The sequence below is a fragment of the Macrobrachium nipponense genome, chromosome 12, assembly GCF_015104395.2.
Source record: "Macrobrachium nipponense isolate FS-2020 chromosome 12, ASM1510439v2, whole genome shotgun sequence".
Taxonomy (NCBI): Eukaryota; Metazoa; Arthropoda; class Malacostraca; order Decapoda; family Palaemonidae; genus Macrobrachium; species Macrobrachium nipponense.
Window position 1 is genome coordinate 39,297,954 of NC_087205.1, and position 14,105 is coordinate 39,312,058.

Sequence of the window (14,105 nt, forward strand, 5' to 3'; positions counted from 1 at the left end):
CTGGGTCTAGTATTTTCTCCCAATGTTATATGGTGTTCCAGGATCTTAGTGCAGCCTAGGGTAGCCTTTACTACTGCTGTGACAGCAGGTGTTTTATGTCCTTCCTTAGTGAGTTTCAAGACCTGGGGTGATGAATTCTATGTGTCTTAGAATTTTGGGGTTTGAGCAGGGCAATTTTGCAGTTGCAATAGTTCCTACTTGGCCAGCAGGGTGAGGATCCTGTTTGCCTACTGTCTCCTCCTCCCTTATCCTGTAGGGTTTGAGGAGGTTAATGTCTAGCCATTTAGCATCGTGTTGGCCAGAATTTACCATGTAATTTAAGTTGCCTCTTTTCCCCAGGACCCTGTCAACTGTATTTCTAGAGTGTGCGAGGCTCCTGTTCTCAGAACTAAAACTTCATTTCCCATCGTAAAACTCCGAGGTTTGGCTTTCTTGTCGGGGGGGTCTGCTATCCAGTCAGCCTTTTGGGGTTCATCCCAGGCTTCGTAGAGGATATCTATGGGGCTTCATGTTGAGTGGGCATGCAGCAGTTTGAATGAACTGTACCCTAAATTAGCTGATTTACCCTGCCAGAGGGCAAAAGCTGTATGGCAGATTTTGATCCTAAGTGCCCCAACTCTCATGTTGCAATGCAATTTGGTTAATGTGGCTGTGAGGGATTGATAGAAATGTTCTACTATCCCCTGACTCTCAGTGTGGTAGGGAGTGGAATGTAAATGTTGCACACTATGTTGGGCCAAGGAAAGTAAAAATTCATGCATGTGACATGAAATGTCCTCCGTGCTCTGTCACGGGAAAACTGAATCTTCAAAAGAATTGCAACAGTGCCTTAATAATATTATGAGAGGTCTTGCTTCTGACAGGGATTGCCTCAGCATACTGGGTGAACCTGTCAATTATAGTTAGGCAGTCATGGTCTTGGTGGAGCCTTGGGGTGTTTAGTAGTCGACCACTACATCTCTAAAGGGAATCCCTGCAGAGGGGATACTGTGCATAGCCTGGCCTTGGGGACTGCTTTGGTGGCATGTCCCACCAGTTGGCAGGTGGGGCAAGATGCGATGTAGGACTTTACTGATTTGCGTATTCCAGGCCAATGGAATTTGGCAGTTAGTAGTTGGGCAGTTCAACCGATTCTGTAGTGCCCTCCAACTCCATCATAGGCTAATTCGATGCCGCTACTGCAACTTACTGGGCACCACAATAAGTTTGTTTATCACCTGAGTGCACTCTGTGGCTCCTTGGGTGATCCTGTAGAGTACCTCATCCTCGACAAGGTATTGAGCTTTCGCAAAGTCGGTGATGCTGTCAAGGCTCCTAGGAGCGTCTGCCCTAATGACCTGCAGGTCTGAATCTTTGGCCTGGGCTGCAATAAGGCATGATCTATCCAATTCAGTGGCTGAGTTTTTTTGGCGGGAAAGTGTTCAATTACGGGGCTGGTGGTCTGTAGAGGTGTAGGTGCAGTGGTCTTACATCTGAGAGGGACCTGAGTCTTCCTCCATTGAAGGAATTCTTGTCCTAGTAAATGTGGGTATCCAGTGTCGAGAGTGTCCGCCACGTCGTACCTGTGGTCTCGCGTTTGTGGAGGATCACTGTGATTGATGCTCATTGAACCAGCATATAGCCAGGTGCTTGTCTTCATGGATTGGCACTCCATACTCCAGGAGGTATTTGCTCATATAAGATGAGTCTGAGTTTGGACCTATTGTTGACTATGTTAAACAATATGTGAGTGAGCCCAGTACCAGCCAGAGGTGCCACTGTCACATTTTCCAGTATGATCCATTTTTAGTAACCCCTGGGGGTGTATAGCTGTGTGGACAGCTCTAGCTGGAGAGTAGTTAGAGCAGCCAGTATAGGATACCAAAGCATGCCTCAGGGTCTTGCAATACTTACTTGTCTCCTTGCTATAGTCCCTCTTGCGACCTGTGCTGGAGTTTGCAGGCCATTTGTCTTTCCTACCGGGGGTTTTACCAGCAGTGCCATTTGAGGGCTGAGAGCCATTATTCATTTTGCTATAGCACCATTCTGCTTTATGCCCCTGCTTCTTACAGATAGAGCAAAGCAAGGGTTTGCAAAGAGTGCCATTCTTTGAGTTAGCAGTAGCGGCTGTGTGTCCGGAAGAAGAGGTCTTCTTGTAGGAGTTCTGATGAAAATGATGAGTTTCCCAACATCTGCCAGACGATAGTATTCCCTGAAGGTCTGAGGATGCCTCTCGTGCATGTACATAGCCAGAGCACTAGGGGTGTAATAGTAAAAGTCTTATAAGTTGAAAAACTGTAGGAGCTCCATATTTGCGTCTGAATTAAGTGACCCTATCCATCCTCTAAGAGGTTGATCCTTGTAATAAACCTAATCAGTCTAAACCTACTTGGCCTCCTTGGGGAGACTGCCAGCATTGTTTTCATCATTTTGGGGTGATGGTAAAAGGCATAGTTATGGCCCAATGCACTAGGGTAAGGTTCCCTTGCTCCTCAGCAGTTAGGGTGCGGAGAGCTATTATCCACTTCCCTCACATGTGTCTAAATAGTAGTAAGGATTCGCTAGCTGGAGGCTCGAAGTTGTCACATACCCATTAGAAATGACCTGACCAGTCCGCTGGATCATCATTGGACTAGGGCTGGATGAGTGTGTTTCTCCCCTGAAAATGGAAGAAGTTGGTCTTTGAGTGTGGATCTCCATCTGGTGCTGGGCTACGCTCATGGTGTTTTTGTGGCGCAGCCTTTCCAAGGCAAGTTCATGATTCTGCCAAGGGCCAACTTCTGCTGGATGAGGGCCACTTCGAACTCCTGTTGTTCAGCTTCAGCTTCTCTCTCATTTCTTTCGGCCTTTCTTCTCTCTCTGCTTTCTCTCTGGCCTCTTTCTCTTCCCTGTCAGCCTTAGCTCAGGTCATCGGGGCATCTACCCAGATGGAGAGGCTGTCTCCCCTGATGTTTCTTCCTGTTGCAATGTCCTGGAAGAGATGATATTCCTCCACATAGGTAGCCATACATCTGATGTGTAAATGTTAAGGAAGTTGGATGAACTGGGAGTGCCTAATTGCTCAGATGAGCATAACTAAGCACAGATGGTAAATGCTGAGTTGATCACATGTGGATTGTAAGGTCTTTGGGACTTTATACATGCCTCCTCATGTGGAAATGATCTCTTGTGGATCAGAAAAAAAATCCTAGAGAAGAAGAGTGCCAGTAATGGTGGCACTCGAACTCCAAAAGACATAGTCAGCCTAGTACTGGGTCAGTTGTCGCTAGACTGGCCTATGTCCCTACTTGGCTGTAAGTATGGGCGTAATGTATATTGATAGGACTGAGGAATAACCTTTAGAACACGTGATGGGTATTCGTAGAGGGGGAATGCCAGTGATGGTGACGTGCCATTCTGGACAAAACAGTCCTGCACTTTTGTGGTTGTAAGAAGATGCACTCATGTGGTGCGCAACAGCAGTGTCACAAACACGTAGTGTGGACTTTAGTGCACACATGTGGTGTGTAGAAATGATCTTCCTTAGAGATCAACTGAAAAGATCCTAAATGTGATGCTGAGGAATCTACTACCCAAGACACTCCTTCACGTGCTTAGGCCAATGTTCACTGTGGAACAAACTCAAAATGTTTGCGATGGAAACAGCTGAAAAGGTCCTACTCAATGCCTTAGAAATACCTGAGTCAAGAACAGTGAGCTCAAGGGACTTGACTACAGGAGAACCTTGGAGTGCCCCAAGGGTGGATCCTCTGCAACGACTCCAGAAAAAACCCTTTTTATTAGTTCCTACTGGACATGCGTAAAATTGCAGCAAAAGTGACTTTAGCTGAGAAAAATCCTTGGCTTGAATTGACCTTAATCCAAAGGTGGTGAAGTGCCCACTGCAAGTTTTACTGATGTGCCAACATGTAATTACTTGGTATGACGAGTGCTGTACCAAGAGTTTTAGTTTACATAACAATTTTAACATCTTCATCTTAAAATATTTAGTAAAATCCAGTGATAAATGTAAGTTTTAGGTAAATCCTCAAGTAAGGGCGTATTTCATGCTCAAGCTTCCTCCATGCAAAATAGATAAATTATAAGGAATCACATGTAAAAGGACTGTACTTAGCACAGTTAAAAACACTAAGTTAGCGTGAGATGGCAACGTACCTCTCACGAGTGGAGAGGGGTAAGAGATGGATGACACAAGTAAGGTGGCGAAGCGAGCGATAATGAATACGTAGATTTAAATGCAAGACACTAAGCACTGAGTGCTGACTTACTATCGTGAATACTGTAGTCAGCAGATGTTTGAATACATACAAGTGATCATGAGTGGGCAAAATGCTAAACTTATGATTTCCAAAGAACTGTTATGGTACCTGAATATACTACAAGGGGTTATGCCTTAAATGGAATTTCTAATGAATTGCAACAGAGGCCTAGTGAATCTTGGCAAAGTTACCACTGTCATGTCCCAGCCATGATCTTGTTAGGTCCAAGGGTTAAGATTACAATTGATTATCTAGATCAGTGTTTCTTAAACTATCTCGTGCAGCGGACCCCTTTTATTAAAATTACTCATGTAGCGGACACCTTATTATGATAATTTCCCTCTTGGGTTTAAAAGTGTTTTCAGGGTATAATATATAGTACTAAAATTGCTACTGAATTATTTATTAATGGCTTACCTTCAACGTAAATGTTTAAATTTTACTTAAAATAACTTTCACAACATTATTAATTTTGCAATTTTGTGCACAAATTTTAGTGAACTTAACAGCAATGCTTTCCTTAGGACCCCTTGGAACATTCCACAGGGTCCGCAGACCACACTAAGAAACACTGATCTAGATCAAATACTTGGCTCAATTAGGATGCCTTAACAACAGAATCACTTCATCAGTGACTACATAGGACCAACGAAAAAGGGTGACAGCAAACGAAAAGTAGTCAATTGACCACTGTGAAAGATACACTAAACTACCAAAACACTGTCCACTAAAATTAATTATAACTTCACTAAAAACACAAAGGATATTACAGGGGTTTCTATTAAACCCTGTGGCACTGTAGGCTATGAGCTACAAACACTAACTAGTGTCACACCAGGTATGATGTTATAATTGAATTAGCTAGAACTAATTCTAAAGTTAGGCATGTAAATGTAAAAACAGGATTAACTTCGACGGGTCTAACACAGAACAGCTGGAGCAATGCAACACTCAAATAACATCATCTAGGATCACTTAGAATCCTTTGTTAATATCTTCAGCATATTGATTTTTACAATTAAAACTGTAAATGCAGCTAGATAAACAAAATCCTTAAGTAATACAACTTTCTTTGCAAAGCATATAACTAAATATACTATAAAAAAAAATCATAACATCCAACATGTCGAACACCTTTTAACAATTTACAGTACTTTCCTCATAATTTACAATACTTTCTGACTTATCACAATGGTCCGAAAATATGTCCCCAGTACTTATAAGATTATGATTATTTCGTATATTCTGCATTCTTGGGCAATGCTGCACCACACCACGACCCTTCCTACCCCACCTACCGACCTCCACCGCCAGAGAATGAGATGAAAGTCTGAACTGGGTAAATGAAATCCTCTCGTGTTCGGGGATACTGTGCTTAACCAAATAAATATCACGAACTGAGAGAGCTGTGTTGACGTTACGGTATGTAATTCTCTTAGATGATTCTGAATAAAAAATATTATGCCGCAGTGTCTTCACGTATTTGACACCATCTACTCTTGTATTCATTAGTCCATGGAGATAGTTCGGGCGCTATACCTTTCATTCAGCACAGTGTTCATCACTAACATTAGAGGGTTATCATCATCCATCACAGACTGCTCACAGTACATGTTTAGTAAAGAACTTTCTTTGCCTACTCCGAATGACGTCTTGCAACGATGGATTCCCAATTAGATATAACAAATCACTACAAATAGTTTTCCCAACACCAAGTAGCAGTTTCAGTGCCAATTATACAGTTTTATTATTGGCCTCAGATCGGCGTTCAGCCAAGATTGACACCCGTACAGAATGGCAGACATAGAGCAGCATCAAAGCCTCTCTTCTTGAAAACAAATGGGATGTCATTGTTTTTACTTAGAAACTAAACGAATTTATTGACATGTGCCACCCTGGACTGAGCATGAGCCATAACTTAGGACGACATGGAACCATCAGCAATAAAGATTGAACCCAAATGTGTGTACTGAGTGCACAGCTCCACTTCAAGATCAACTTCAATTGTTTCCTGCCCAAGTTTCAGTCTCGTTGATAACAAAAAACTTAGTTTAAGCTGCATACCATAATTATTACAGTATTGTTTCATTAAAGATACTTTATTTTCAATGCTTATTCTGTTTGTGGTAAAGACTGTATCATTTATTAAAACTAGCAAATGCAGCCATGACAAAAAGCCATCAGAATTACACCATTTCTCAAGTTGTGAGCAAAAAGCCATATCATATAATTTTGCCAAAAAATTGACCACTGTTGTACCTCTATAATTTTATGGTTCTTGCGTACTATCTTTCTTAAACATTTTAAACAAGAGACCACAAACTAGGATATGAGGCAGACATAAATACAGCATTAAGCAATGCAGCAAGAGTGACTGTCCACTGCGCCGGGAGAAATGTTAGAACACCAGAAGAAACACTATCGGAACCACAAACTTTGTCTGGGATAATATTTTTAATTTGAGACTGAACTTTCTCCGGGGTTATTTGGTTATCCCTCTTCGCTGAAAGCAGCCCAAAATTTTTTTGCTTTTTTTTTTTTTTTACTTTACACTTTTAATTTTTATAAAATTTAATTAAGTCGAAAATGCGAGCATCATGAAGTGACCCATGCAACAGGAGATTAAGGAGTGAATAGTGTAAACATCTGAAAGGTTAATGAGTGGATGGTATAGGTGATTTAGGAGTGTAGAGTGTAAGACTTCTGAAAAGGTAATGAGTGGATGGTATAATAGACGATAAAGGATTGAACTATTGTTATTATCAGACTGAAATGGGTTGATGGTAGATTTTGATTCTGAGTATTAGACTGGGCTTCAAGTTTGTGAAATATTGTTCTGAGAAAATAGACCGTGCCAGATTACTTTTAGGCAAGGAAGCTTGCTGAGATAAGATGGGACTATGCTGATGGTCAGTTTGGATTTTAAATATCAGACTGAGCTTCAAGTTCTGAAAATATTCGCTGATAATGGTACGGAGAAAATAGACTATGCCAGAAGGATTTGGGCTAATACTGCTCATGTTATAAGATAGAGAAGTTAAGAATGGTGTAAATTGAATTAATGCGTTTAAAGGGAGGTAAACCCAATTTAGCAAATATCAGTAGGGCTACATTGCATTGAAAGTGAGTATAGGAATCCATATCACATATCGAGCGGTGAAGTTTTAAAATTAATTACTTGTAAGATGGACGTAGAGTAAAACGATTAATTTATAGTAAAACAAGCATAACATGATGTAGTAACAGGTGGGAGATGGGAGGAGGAAGAGAATTGCACAGTTTGGCAGGAGAAAGAAAGAAAGTTGGCACACATTAATGTTATTATATATTTCTTATTTCAATGGGATTCGGGTGACTTCTCGCATCAGTGAGGGATGGGGTGGTGTATCTTAACTAAACGAGAACAAAGTTGATTTGATTATTTTCATTGTGACAAAAGTCTTCTCTTTGCCAAAATGCTTCGGTTCCTGTAATCATTAGAATACTTTCTGAATAATCATTTGTTATATTTAGTTAATGTTTCATTAATATCATCAAAGTATATTATGAATTTGCTTTTATTATATTCACAAATCTAGTCTTTTTTGGTCAAACATCACGGCCATTCCAAAAGTATATTTTACATAACTGGAAATAAATAATTATTAAATGCAAATATTTAACAACTGTTGATACAGGAAAGAGACTCAGACGGGCATTAATTCCGTGAATACCGAGGTAGTGAGAGAATTCCATATCGTAAAAGAAAATAGTGAGAACTAATTGTAAATGTAAGTGTATGTCTAAATGGCAATAATGAAGAACTATCAAAGAAAAGAAAGAAAAGAATAATTCCAAGTGTAACATAGGTATGATATGATGACATAAGCGAAATGAGTACAGTGAATAATAAGAAGGTAGTTGATACTAACAAAAGTGAAAATATACACAGTGCATTCACTAGATGAATGCGTTGAACTGGCTCTTGGAGGAGAGAGAGAGAGAGAGAGAGAGAGAGCCAGGGCTCCACTCCACATATTGATTTTGTGTTGGGTCCCGCGATATGCATTTTGTAGGCACTGTGTCCATGACAGAGAGAGAGAGAGAGAGAGAGAGAGTGTTTGTGTGTGTGTGGGGGGGGGGGGGGGTTTGCTGGGCGGCATAGGATAGACGAATGTGGAAAATGAAAAAAAAGGAGGTACAAAGAGAGAGAGAGAGAGACTAACGGAAAGTTGCAAGAGGAATGGAGGTAAGAATACGAGGCAAAAGGAAAAATTGCAGTGTACCCTAGTGGCTTCGGGCTGACCCGTCCCCCCGGGTAGTAGGTCATGGTGGTTTTTGGGTTTTGGGGGTTGGAGGAGAGGTGAGCTGGGCGGGGTGGGGGGTGTTGATGGATTTGGGAAGGGATGGGAAGAGGGAGGTGGGGGGAGGGTTTGAAAGAGGAAGGCAGAGAAGAAGTGGAAATCAACGCTGATGAACAGAGACTTTTAAAAAGTTTGGGCTCCTAGTGAAATGCATTTTGAATGTGGACGGATTTATGGGGAAATGATGATGAATTAATGAATGAAGATTCTCTTGTTGAGACAGAGTCAGTTTTATAATTTTAAACGATTGGTCTCGCCAATTCTGAGGATTCAATATACTGCTTTGTAGAATAGTCTTTAGCTGGATAAACAGAACTAACAAATGCACGCTTGTGGCCTACAATCTAATTAAATAATACTTACAATATAATTCATTGAAAGTCGGTATCATTTGTATTTCAATGAAAATTGCCTCTCTTTAATGACAGATTAATCTTACTACAATAGAAATAATAACCAAACTTGCAAATACAAGTTGTTTACCACTAGGAGATTTATCTTAAGAACGGTCAGGTATATGGGAATAGCAAACTTAGGTGTAGAGGCTGGATATTTTATAGTGTTCTTTTGCAATAGCAGGAGTTTCACTTGAGATGTTCTTGCTTTGAGTATCTTTTCAAAATCTGTTTATTTGTGGAGTTTAATCTTAGCCAATGACAGAAAGGTATTTCGTTTCCTTGGAGTGGAAATGCATAATTGTGTTTTTCTGGCAGAGATTTTCATTAGGAAAACATCTCAGAGTTGGTCACCAAGTTCTGAGAAGCAACGTGAAATGAGTTTGTCCTTAATTTTGTACCACTGAAGGTTCTGGATAATTGGGATAAACAAGAATCTGTTAACTTGCACTGTTCATTGTCTCCCTTTGTGAACCCATGAAGAAAGGTTCATAATTAAGAGGTCAATTATTGTGTGCTCAGTTTTTCTTTTATTGTCTTGCAGTTCTCTGTGACCATTTTTAACATACCATGTGAGTTCATAAAAGTTGTTCCTGCGTTTCCTAGTTGTCTTGAAAGTTTTTCCAAGTGGTCTTTCTTGATTTCAAAAGTAGTCTGTCTCGAATATCCGATGGTCCATATTGATATCCCTATCGGTACGCTTTAATTTTATTACTGGTCCACATGGCTTTTTCATACTGGTCCATTTTGATTTTTTTTTATTGGTTCTATGTTCTTTTCACACGAAGTACCGGGACAAGAAAAGAGTGAAAAGTTTCTAAAATAAGCCTGAACTATATTACGTATTCCTTTACATTAGTGAGCAGAATATCATTAGTGTCCTGCAAAGAATGGCAATTATATTTTCGGTTTTTGAATGATGTTATAAATGCCAAATGTTTTTATTAGTAATTTTTTTTCCACTGAATAAACTTTCTTATTTTAGCTTACGACACCTGTTATGGAAACACTAGAAAAAAGGGAACTAGAGTAGTCAATTTGTCAGTTTCTCTCTTTATCTCTTGTCTATTGGCACTGCGTTCTTGGACCTTTCAAGTAAGATATTGTACAGCATAAGTTCGCATTTTATTAAGTAAATAAAGAAAGAAAATACCCCGAATTAGAAATTCTACGGTAAATATACAGACTTTATCTCGGGTTTTCAAAGGGAACGATCGCAAAAGTCCCAATTGTCCATGTTCCACAATTCTTTCACACCTCTTTTCCGTAAGAGTGAGGAGTAATCTCTCTGGCACGTGGGGATGGCACTACTCAAAGTTAAAGAAGAATGTAATGTTGCACCGCTATCATTAACTTTAATTATTTTGACATATTCCTTTGTTGATATTTATTTATTTATTTTCATCTTATTGTTTGTTCCCTCAGTTTACTTGCTGTTTTCTTCCGCTTTTACAGCAATTCTCTTCATTTTGCTTCTCTCTTTTATTCTTATCTTTTTTCTTTCTGCATGAGCTTGCTTAGCAAGTTGATACTCATTTTGTCTTACCATAAATGAAAATGGGAACAATGTTGATGATGATGACATTCCAGCGTGTCTGGTATGATACGTCGTCCTCCTTATTTGCAACTACCCTCAGTTACTGTTCGATTGATGCCTTACCGATTGTATTACAACAAGATTATTAAATAGGATAGATAAGTATCATTTTGATTCCTTTTGTTTAAAAAAATGGAAAACTGTTATTTTATGAAATAATTTCAAGCAAGTTCTAAGTAATTGTATTTAAATTTTTCATAGGCAGTATAAAAGCTTTTAAAAAATGGAAAACGTATTAAAAATGTAAAGTTCACAAGCTTTTAGGAACCCCATTTTTTTATCCCTGGGAGATAGGTTTCCATCCATTTTGATGGAAGAAAACGTTTCCTTCCGAAAGATAATGAACGTTTTTCCTACCTTCTTTTTTTGTGTGGGCGTTTCCTCCCCTTAAATTTCAGGGATAAGTAGGTACAAGGCCCCCTAATAACATAATAAGAGGACTGCAACAGTTTTTCTCTTCCACGTAACAGGACCTAAAATAATATGCTTCAATAAGTTGAGGGGAGAGAGAGACTGCCAGTTTGTGTGTGTGTGTATGTGTACGTGTGTAGCTTAGATGGACGCTCGGTGTTAAGGAAACGTGACTGACATGTTCATCGTGAGAGAGAGAGAGGTAACTTAGTTCAGTCGTTCCCCGCCAGGAGGATGTGTATAAGACGTCAGAGGTGAGAAATGGAGAAGAATTTAACATTATCTTCCTAGCATTGGATGAAGCTGTGTGTTTGTTCTGCCTCGAGAGAGAGAAAAACACTGAGGTTGATAAATCAAACAATTTATTAAATAAAAGAAGAGAAATTCTTTGTTATTTACAAAGCTCCGTCGTGACATTTACTCAACAATAAGCTTCTTAACTGATATGAAAAGTAATTGCTTTATTTTTTTACTACGTTCTTTGACGTTTTATCCAGATATTCAAATGATTTTATAATGAACGTTAAATCATTCAACTGTAAATTACAGCTAGAGTTGCGTTGTATTATATGCCAGGTAATGAAATAGTATTGAGGAAGGAAGGATTATTCTATATGTCTTTTAGCGAAGTTAAGATTACTAAAATAGGAAACAGAATAATTTAAAAGCGATGAAAATACTAATAAATGATCAGGCATTGAATATGAGGTAAAAAATTAATTAATATTAATGTAATATCCTGAAAAAGGAACAGTGAAAACGAGTTATTATTATTATTATTATTATTATGACAATACGGAATAGATTTAAAACAACTATTTACTTAAAAGAAATTTCATAAACCTATCTTCCTTCATCCCTGATTGCACGCGTCCTCTCTCTCTCTCTCTCTCTCTCTCTCTCTCTCTCTCTCTCTCTCTCTCTCCATCAACAGAACCTATGAGGGGAGAATCCTCTCTTTCTCCCTTATCCAACCTTCACTGAACCTTGATGCTCAAAACACACTCCTTATATATATATATATATATATATATATATATTATTATATATATATATATATATATATATATATATATATATAGGGTAATAGACAAGAGTATTGTCTAGGGGAAACGTTTATAGCATATACATACACATACATACATACATAACTGTGTGTATATGTATATATATATATATATATATATATATATATATAATATATATAATATATTATATATATATATATATAGTTACAGTAAATATGTGAAATCCAGTCATTTCACTAAACCCCTAGGGAATATGTCAAATGACATTTGGTGTCAATTATTCCCTAGGGATTTCGTGAAATCCTTGATTTGACATATTCACTGTATATATATACATATAGCATATACATACACATACATGTGTATATATATATATATATATATATATATATATATATAATATTCTTTTATGTAGATTTTTATAAATACAGTCAACGCTATATCCTATATGTCTTACTGAATAATTTAAATGATTAATATATTAATTATTATTGTCTAAAAATTATACAAAACTTGTTAGGTCCAATCGAAACTTTTGTGTTTGCGTAGGAGTGGAAGAGAGAGAGAGAGAGAGAGAGAGAGAGAGAGAGAGAGATCATGATTACTGAGAAATTTTGGTTGTAATGAGTTTGCACGATTTCAGGAAATGTATGAGGTTCAATACTTCAAGAGAGAGAGAGAGATGTGAGCGGTTTTCGGAATTGGAAATTGTTTTGTTACTGAGGGTGATTTTTTAGTTTTTAGGCAGTATATTCTACCAGCTTTTCTCTCTCTCTCTCTCTCTCTCTCTCTCTCTCTTCTAATAGTAGTAGTGGCTTAAAAAATACAACGTATTTTTCATTGCCACATGTTTTTCCGTGCATCGTAGAGAGAGATAGAGAGTAGACATTATCCCTGTTTTACTCATTATTACAGTTTTCACTTTTCTTTTGTCTGTATGAATAATGATGATAATCTTTTACCGCCTCCTCCTCCTACTCCTCCTCCTCCTTCTCCTCCTCCCCCTCTTCCTTCGAGTGACGTCTCTTGAAATTCAGCGTAGGAAGAATTCCTGGTTTATAGAACCTTATCAATTAAGGATTACATTAATTTCACATGGTTCCCCATCTATGAAATATGATTGAGCGTCTATCAATCAGTCATTAATCTTGATTGGATGAGAGAGAGAGAGAGAGAGATTAGTTTTTTCTTCTTGGAATTGGGAATATTCTCGGCATTCTTATGTTTTCTTTCTTATTTCCTCTTTCTCTGTTAAATAGTTTATTGGTGTTTGTGATAAAAATTTTCACTATATCGAGAGAGTATGAAAATTGTTGAAGCGGACGTTGTTTTACTTTATATATGCCTACAATATAATTTTGTTTGGGAGAATTTCTAAGTTATATTTTGCCAAATGTTCTTTGGACGTATTTTTACAGGTAAGAAGCCAATTTTCTATCTATTATCTGTAAAAATTTAAAATACTTTTAAATATTTTAGTATTCCATTAATGAATATAAAAGTCTGAACCTTATTCATTAAAAACTGAATTGCTTTTACTTGTTTAAATTTTGCTTTGCAATTTGATTTTTGTTCACCGTAATGAATTGTTTTTACACAAAATTTCCAAACCTGGTTTATTAAAAACTGTATTTCTATTTAATTCACTTTTTTGCACTGCAGTGAATGTAATTTTTTCCCTCATTCATTAACATCAAACTGAAAAGAAATTTTTTACCTGGACACATTCATCTTATTTCTGCAGTTTATTTCTCATTCGCCCTTTTGTGCTTTCAGGAAAACCTGCCACATCTTTGATGCATTTTACCTGGCTGCATAAAGGCTTGATAATTAGCTTCGTTACTCCCGCAGTAAGAGATTGTTTGTTCCCAACAGTTCCTTCGTTCGTTGCATAAAAGGTATGTTATTGTATATACATTGGGGATGAAATACGTTGTTGGCAGCTTGTGGTTATATACAGCGTACTTTTGTGGTTTGTATGTGGTGTAAATACAGTGTATATATATTTACACATACACACACCTGTATATATAGATATTATTAATATATAACATATATATATATATATATATATATATATATATGTATATATA

At 37.8% G+C, this 14,105-nt stretch overlaps 1 protein-coding gene across 2 annotated transcripts in view; it reads left to right on the forward strand.

The window, feature by feature from the left end:
* The window catches only part of LOC135224497 (uncharacterized), a 469,158-nt gene extending 455,273 nt beyond the window's left edge, over positions 1-13,885 (forward strand). For both annotated transcript variants that reach the window (XR_010316756.1, XM_064263510.1), the window contains one exon: positions 13,789-13,885. Coding sequence is in view for 1 of the 2 variants with exons in the window: in XM_064263510.1 (XP_064119580.1) it covers positions 13,789-13,809 (21 nt within the window). In the remaining variant the exon portion in view is untranslated. The remainder of the gene's footprint in view (positions 1-13,788) is intronic.
* Positions 13,886-14,105: the final 220 nt, after the last annotated feature.